Source organism: Amblyraja radiata, chromosome 1 (assembly GCF_010909765.2).
Source record: "Amblyraja radiata isolate CabotCenter1 chromosome 1, sAmbRad1.1.pri, whole genome shotgun sequence".
Taxonomy (NCBI): domain Eukaryota; kingdom Metazoa; phylum Chordata; class Chondrichthyes; order Rajiformes; family Rajidae; genus Amblyraja; species Amblyraja radiata.
In genome coordinates, this window is record NC_045956.1 from 137,246,083 (window position 1) to 137,254,786 (window position 8,704).

Genomic DNA, 8,704 nt, shown 5'->3' on the forward strand with positions numbered 1-8,704 from the left:
GCTTAATGACCTGACCTCTTTAAATCCGATACCCGTTTAAATCTTTCCCATCCACCTGCACATCCAATTCGTTCAAATGGTAATTGTCCCCATATCAGACAGCTTTAGAAGGTCAAAACACAATTGGTGACACATTGTGTTAGTATAGTGTTAATAGAGAAATTTAACGAGTGCTTAACAGTGACACCTTCCTGTCTTGCAGAAAGCGGAGATTTTAATTGTTTTTTTTTTACAAAGTTTCAAAATCCGGATTCTCAAAGTCTCTAGAGGTTTCTGTTCAGGTTTCCTAAAGCCCCTGTCCCACTTAGGAAACCTGAACGGAAACCTCTGGAGACTTTGCGCCCCATCTAAGGTTTCCGTGTGGTTCCCGGAGGTTGCAGGTAGTGGAAGCAGGTGGGCTGACGGACAAAAACATCTGCGAACCTCCGGGAACCGCACGGAAACCTTGGGTGGGGCGCAAAGTCTCCAGAGGTTTCCGTTCAGGTTTCCTATGTGGGACAGGGGCATAAGTGGGACAGGGGCATTAGATACCAACCTATTGGGATGCAAACAACTTGGTTTGGCAACTGCTCTGCACAAGACAGAAATAAATTGCAGAGTATTGTGGATGCAGCTGAGATCATTGCACAAACCAGCTTCGCGCTTTCTCTGGAGGTGTAACATGATATTCTGCCTTCTTTTTCCTTTCTCTTTTTGTCCCATCCATTGTACTTGTGCGTGGTTCGATTTTACTCGTGTACGGTGTGATTTGTTTGAATAGCAGGAAAAATATAGTTTTTCATTGTATCTCAGCATTCATGGCAATAATAAATCAATGGCAACATTATGTACAAAAGCAAAATGTTTGTGAGATCCCAAACAATTCTTTAAAGATCCTCAGCTCTGGGGATGCCACCCCTGCTGCTCAATATTTCTGTTCTTGCATAATCTTCAAATATGCTTCATTCTTCATTAGAATCAGATGGTGTAGCACACTTATTCCAGTTTTGTATACATAACATTTTGTATGAGCTGGAGTTTGTAAATGATGATGGAATGTTGAACCAGGAGATAAAAGATAGCTTTGTGCTTCAGTGAAACTGGTGGTGATGCAAGCACTGACATGGGCAATGTTACAGTCTTTTCAATTGATTGGAGTTGTAGTCTTAAAGCCCATGCATTCAGCTGAGCCAAATTGGATTTATAGACATACTTGGATGTATAAATTGCCCTTCATGACTTCAGGACTTACCTGATCTATGATTTAGTGCCCTTAGAACAATTCCAAGTAATCTGTCGCTGGCAAATTAGAATGAAAAGAAGCTATTACAGATTTGGTCACAATCTCTGAAAACAGTAGAAAATAGGGCATGAATCTGAGTGAAGAGATAACCAATCATGTTCAGAGTTATCATCATTATCAGCAAGAGAGGGGGCTCTTTTCAATAATTACGATGTAATCTAACAATTAATTTGGAATAAAGAAGCAATAAATAATATTGTTTTGGAGGCACTGGATTATTGAAAACAAGGATGTTTCAGGGAGAGAAGTAAGGTAGCTCCTGCAATCTTTTGGTCACTTGGACAACAGCCTGGGCAATTTTGCTAAATACTTTCAATAACTATGCAACTTCCATATAACGATGGACGAGATAGTCAATGAAATATTCAGTAAAGTCCGAGTGGTGTGTCCTAGCCATAGGTTCCTCGGTTTAAAGCAATTGTTTAATTTGTTTAAACTACCAGAATTTAACTTATTAAACACCTTTAATGTATCAAAACGTCCCAAGGCATATCATCGAAATATTGTTCAAAACAAAAAGGACACCAAACAGCATCAGAAGATATGAGGTTTAAGAAGGAACTGCAGATGCTGGAAAATCAAAGGTAGACAAAAATGCTGGAGAAACTCAGCAGGAGCGAAGGAATAGGCAACGTTTCGGGCCGAAGCTGAAGAAGGATTTCAGCCCGAAACATTGCCTATTTCCTTCGCTCCATAGATGCTGCCTCACCCGCTGAGTTTCTTCGATTTTCCAGCATCTGCAGTTCCTTCTAAAACATTTTGTCTACTCCACTGCAAAATCTCCTCAAGGTATGCCTACTTTAAAGAAGTTCTCCTCCTCCCTCCGAAGACAGGAAGAAGGGTTTTGACCCGAAACGTTGTCTATTTCCTTCGCTCCATAGATGCTGCCTCACCCGCTGAGTTTCTCCAGCATTTTTGTCCACCTCAGAAGATATGAGGGTCTGGTTAAAGTGGGTTTTTTATTCATGACGGTGGAAAAATAAATAAAGAGGCTGAAAGGGTTTTGGGACCGACTTAAAAAGTTTAAGGTCTCAGTACTAGCCACAGAAGGATCAATTAAATCTGAAACAACCAAGACTTCAAATTTATCTAACAAATTTTTGGTTGATTGAGATTAAAGAGATAGAAAGAAACAAAGCCAGGGAAGAATTAGGAAGTAACAGATTTAAAAAAAAATCAAGGCAATACTTTTCAATTTGGGTCAGAAAGCACAGCTAGAAGCATGTTCAAATACTCAAGCCCAGATGTAACAAGATTGTTGTAATTTTAGCAGCATGGGCTGAGTTAGAGCAGAACCAAGTGATAGATTCTTGCAGTGGACCAGGGGCAATGGTTTGGCATGGGAATGGAAGCCTTTTCAGGTTATTCACTTAAGTTTAGTTTATTATTAAGTTTGGCTAGTTAGGAAAAAGCATCTCTGGAGGTGCTTAACAGCTTAGTTTAGCAAACCTGGACACAAAGGGACCAAAATCTTTTCACTTTATTTCAGATGCAGTCTTGCTCAATGTGAGTGAAGATTAAACAACGGTTATAGAATCAGCTTGTCATGTTGATGACATACCCTGGTATTCTGCTTTAGATTTCAGTGGTAGCAATTCAGGAACATTTTACATCCGATCCACCAATATCCATTTACGTTTCTTAAATAAGAAATCACACAAAACAAACCTCTGCACAAGAATTTGAATAAATAATTAAATTAATCAAATCTCTTCTAATATTTTGATATAAACAGCATGCTAATCATTTCACTTCTAAAAATGTAGGAGAACTTATCTTACTTTGCACAAGATTATCAAACGCTTGATTTTAAAAGTCATAGCCAATGAGTTATACAGTGTGGAAACAGGCCTTTCAGCCAAACTTGCCTACACCGGCCAACATGTCCCAGCAACACTAGTCCCACCTGCCAGCATTTGGTCCATATTCCTCAAAACCTGTCCTATCCATGTACCTGTCGAACTGCTTCTTAAATGTTGGGATAATCCCTGCTTCAAGTACCTCCTCTGGCAGCTTGGTTCATACATCCACCACCCTTTGTGTGAAAAAGTTACCCCTCAGATTCCTATTAAATCTTTTCCCCTTCACCTTAAACCTACAGTATGTCCTCTGGTCCTCGATTCATCTACTCTGGGCAAGAGACTCCATGCATCTACGCAATCTATTCCTCTCATGATCTTATACACTTCTATACGATCACCCCTCATCCTCTTGCGCTCGTGATACTCTCAGATTATAGGGTTGAATTAATAGCAATAATTTTCACTTCTGCTATTCCTGCTTATCTCCAGGCAGAATTCACAGCAATGAGGGACCAATACATGAGAGGCGGAGAAGGTTTTATAATCTGTTACTCTATCACTGACCGCCGATCGTTCCAATAAGCTGCTGAGTTCAAGGAGCTCATCTATCATGTTCGGCACACATATGATATTCCAATGGTTCTGGTTGGAAACAAATCTGACTTGGAAGAATATAGGCAGGTAAGGAAACTCTTCTTAATAATCATGCTCTTTGCCATGATTCTTAACGACTAATTGAAGTTGACTATGGATATGAGAGATTTAGTCTATTTCATTTGTTTTTAATTTAATTATGAATTGTGGGCGTTGTGAGCAAGGTCCATCTTTAATCTATTCAGTGCCACCCCTGAGTACACTCGGGTCATGGCCAATGTTGAAGGAAAACTTGGCAGTGAACAGGTTAATTGTCCTTTAGAAGATGATGATGATGAGAGATAATCTCTAGCGGCTACAATGCCTCTGGTGAAAGTACTCCTATTGGGATTTAGATGCAGTGATGAATTAAAGAACTGAATACTTTTAAGTAGAAAATACTTTGATATCTATATTTAATATATAAATATATTAACAAGCATGAAAATGGGTGTTTTTGGACAAGGCTCTGCAAGTGGTGATGTCCTTGATGATAGAAAGTGATATTTGAAAGACTAAACAATGAACTAAAGTGCATTTTTATAGATGGTACATACTATGGTGCATAGTAATGATGGGAATGAATGTTTAAGATGGTAGATGATATCTCAATCAATGGGCTGTGTTGTTCTGAATGATGATAAGCTTCTTGTGAGTTACTGCATCCATATTCACCTAAGCAAATGGAAATAATTCCATCACACTGCCTGTTGGTGGAATGTTGACATTGAGTTATTACATGGATGATACACCCACACAGGTTAATATGTCTATGGCCTGTTGATGTAGCTACAATTACAGGGGGGAGGTTAGAGCGAGGGGAGGAGGGAGGGGGGGGGGGGGGGGGGGGCAGGGGAGTGTTTATAGAAGTTACATACAATTAGATAATTCAACATTCACACAATACTGCTGGATTGTAAGTTAACCAAACAAAATATGGGATGTTCCTCCAATTTGAGTGTGGTATCACTCTGGCAATGGAGGCCCAGGACAGAAAGGTCAGTATGTGAATGGGAAGGGGAGTGAAAGTGGTTAGCTACCAAGAGATCCAGCAGGTCTTGGTGAACCAAGCGTAATGGTTCAGTGAAACAGTTGCTGAATATAGGTTATACCTCCTCTCCGGCTCCATCCAGGGAAGACAGTTCTTCCAGGTGAGCAGAGTTTCACATGCACCTCCTCTAACTTCATTTGCTGCATCAGTGTTCCTGATGTGGACTCGTGCATATTGGCAAGTCAAAACGTAGATTTGGCCACCATTTTGCTTAACACTTACGCTCGGTGCGCAAAGGCCTACTGGATCTTCCGGTTGTTAACCACTTTAACTCCGCTTTCCATTCCCATACTGACCTTTCTGTCTTGGGCCTCCTCTATCATAACGCCTTCTTGAGGCAGTGACTCATGCAGATGTTTTCAATGGTTGGGAGGGCTCTGTCGATGATGGACTGGGTTGTCCATCACTGTTTTCAGCCTCTTGCATTCGTGTCTTTTGGAATTGCTGTATCAGGCCATGCTGCAACCAGTCAAGATACTTTCTACAGTGCATCTTCAGAAGTTCATTAGTGTATTTGGTGACATGACAAACCTTTTTATACTGCTAAGAAAGTAATAGACTGTAGACCTTCTTCTATGTGGTGGGCATAGGTTTGGTCATCCGATATGTTAACACTCAGGAATTTGAAGCTCTCTCTACAGCCGACTCAGCAATGAAAGCTGGCATATAGTTTTCCCCTTTCTGAAGTTAACGATTAGTTGCTTGTTTTTGTTCACATTATGGCAAGAGGTTGTTGTTGCGCCACAACTCAACTAGATGTACCGTGTCTCTTGTACGTTGACCTACCACCACCCATGCTTCGATGAAAAGCAGTGATGTCGTTGGCGAATTTATAGATGGCAAGGTGTTACCAATCCATACTGATTACAGTCTGCCGTTAAGGAAGTCAGGAATCCATTTGCAAAGGGAGGTACAGAGATCAAGGACTTGCAGATAGTTACATAATGTTGGTGTAACTCAATGGAGCATGCTGCATCTCTGGAAAGAAGGAATGTGCGACGTTTTGGATCGAGGCCCAGTTAGGTTATGAATTTGGAGAGTTTGCTAGTATTAAAGGTCAATAAACAGCAGTCTGACATACGTGTTTCTGTTATCAGATGGTCCGGAGCAGAGTAGAGTGTCAGTGAGATTGCATCTGCTATCTGCTATTACACCTGTTGTGGTAATAGGCAAATTGAAGCAGATCCAGGTAATTTCTGAGGCAGTTGTTGTTTTGTGCCATAACCGACCTCTCAGTGCATTATTACGGTGAATGGAAGAAACAACGCCGAGGCAGTCATTGAGGCAGGATTGGACACAAGGATTTGTTGAGAATTTAGATCTATATTAAAAATAAACACTATTCAATTCCACTTGAGAAATAATGAATTTTTTATTCCTGATAGATGTGTCTGCAGAAGTGTCATGACCCGAAACATCTCCTATCCATGTTCTCCAGAGGTGCTGCTGGACCCGCTGAGTTACTCCAGCAACTTGTGTCTCTTTTCAGTAAACCAGCATCTGCAGTTCCATGTTTCTAGTCCCTGATAGTTTTGCCTGTTAACGTTTGTTTCAAAGAAACATTATCAGCTTCATATTGATTCACACTCAAATTGTCCTTTGTATTGAACATTCATGCATGTCCTGGCGAACATTAATTGCTTATAAACATTATTATCAATGCCATTGAATCACTTTGATATTTTATTGATTGTTTTTTTATGTGCATTTCCCAGTTAATTTGCTGTCTGTCTCCTACAGAGGTAGTGATGTGCATTGTCTTCTTTCTTGGTTTGTGCCTGAGGGCAGGTTTGAATCCTTTGGGTACATTTACTTTGGTCTTTTTCCTCTTGGCTGCCACAGCTTTGGCAGAAACTACACTTTTATCCATAAGCTAGTTTTCCGACAAGGGAAGAGAAGCATGTGCAAATTCTCCCTTCTGTTAACCCCAACCCCACCCCCTCCTTACTAAAATTAGATTACTAAATTCAATATTTGAGATTGAATGAGTAATTAAGTGGTAATTAGGAAAATCAATATTAATTAACCATATGATATTATGTTAATAGTAATTTTGTATTTTATGCAACATAAAATAATTATGTATCATTCTGCAAATGTGCTGCGCTCTTTAAAGATATTTAATTAAACAGAAATGGATATGGTTTTAAATTGCTTTTTCAAAATAAGATAATTTCAAATAATTAAGGCTGCAACTAATCTCTTTTCCTTTCCATCTGGAAAAATCATGCATTCAGCATCCTTTTGTAGCATTTCTGTCATCATGTTTGTTTGGACATTTTGATTTAAAGTTGTTTGTATTTCTCTACTTATACTTAACCACAAGAAAAAGTCTGTTGTACCATTGTATTCTTTCCAATTTAAAGCCTCGTGCAGCAGCAACATATTGCAATTCAGACACGGTGATGCATGCATCTACATTGCAGCCGGATGCTTTTCTATCCATTAAAATCAATGAATATAAAGACAAGGACCACAAATTAGGTGCATTGGTCAACTGCCCCTTAATTTCCTGCAGACAGTCTTGTTGCTCAATGTGCTGCTCCAAGGTTATTTACTTGAAAAAGTCACTTTGTGTAATTCTTTGGTATCAGCGGGTGAACCTTCCATGACAGTAACTATATCTATCAACATACAGTACCTTGGATCTACCTCTTGTTGTGATAGTGCATAAAATGCTGACATTGCTGTTTGAAACATAAATGTGATTTTCTAGAGAAACTACATTACCAGCTGCCTTTTTCGATTTACAGTCTTAACCTCTTGTCTTACACAAGCCGAATTGACTATAACATGACTTCCATCAGGATTTGGAGAGCCACAAAAGTTAATTTGGAAATTGACAGGCAAAAAAGAAAGCTGTCTTGGAAATAAAACAGCCTTAGGGAAAAAAAAACTGTTTCCAACTAATACCGTTCCTCTACCCTGCAGTAATCAGATGCCGTGTCTCATTAGAACAGAGTTTCACCGTAGTTCGCCAATTGAAGTTGACGAGAATCACTTCTATTGACATTTGTGCAATGATACTCTATTGGACAATGTAAAATACAGCCTTCAGTAATTTTAGCTTTCTGTAACAAAAATAAACATACAGCTATTAAAAAAATATATATTTTTTTAAATCCCAAAGAATAAATAATAGTGTGATTAGATAGTAATTGCAGGAAGTAGAGGAGGGTGGTCAGTGGGGAAAGATGTGATAGTTTAGTGGGTGAGGAAATTAAAAGTGGTGATGGTGGTGTGGAAGGGATGATGGGTTGTTCAGAAACTTGATGTTTGGACAGTGAAATGACGGTCAAGAGCCATGTTTGTTTGGACTTATACCTGAAGACTGGTGGAAAAAAGACAAATATTTACTTGATGGTAGCTGGTAAAAAAGCTCTCACAAAGAAATGGTTATCACCGGAGAGTCCAACTCTGAATGCATGGATGGACATCACAATGGGCATTTATAAAATTGAGAAAATAACAGCATATGTTAACTTTAAATTGGATTTATTTGTGTCACGCTGGGAAAATTGGGTTAACTATGTAATGCCTCATAGGCCAGACTTTATTTTTACAAAATTTTGATTGTATGGTAAAGAAAGGATCACTCCCTAAGTGTTTGTAGTTTTTACTGTGTTCTTGTTTCTATATTTGTTTGGTACAAATCTCAAAAAGAGGCAATTCAAGACAAAAATAAGTGGATGATGTATACATATAGTATTATACCTGAAACCCGTTTTATGGAAATGTGTTTGCTGTGGAATGCAAATAAAAGAGTATATTAAGAAAAAAAAAATGATGGTCAAGAGAAAACATGTTGGTTGGTTGGGAGAGGTGGTGGAAGATGATAGAATGGCAAAATGGTGGCTGGGGTAAGGAGAGGTGGTCCAAGTGGATGCACTTGCAGAGTGCAGGACTTTATCTTTAAATAAAACAAATTATTTCAAT

The 8,704-nt window shown here is 39.1% G+C and overlaps 1 protein-coding gene across 1 annotated transcript in view; it reads left to right on the forward strand.

Annotated features, from left to right (window-relative positions):
- The window catches only part of rit2 (Ras like without CAAX 2), a 194,487-nt gene extending 190,726 nt beyond the window's left edge, over positions 1-3,761 (forward strand). The window contains exon 3 of the mRNA XM_033031348.1: positions 3,574-3,761. Within this exon, the coding sequence (XP_032887239.1) occupies positions 3,574-3,666 (93 nt within the window). The 3' untranslated portion in view covers positions 3,667-3,761. The remainder of the gene's footprint in view (positions 1-3,573) is intronic.
- The last annotated feature ends 4,943 nt before the right edge of the window (positions 3,762-8,704 follow it).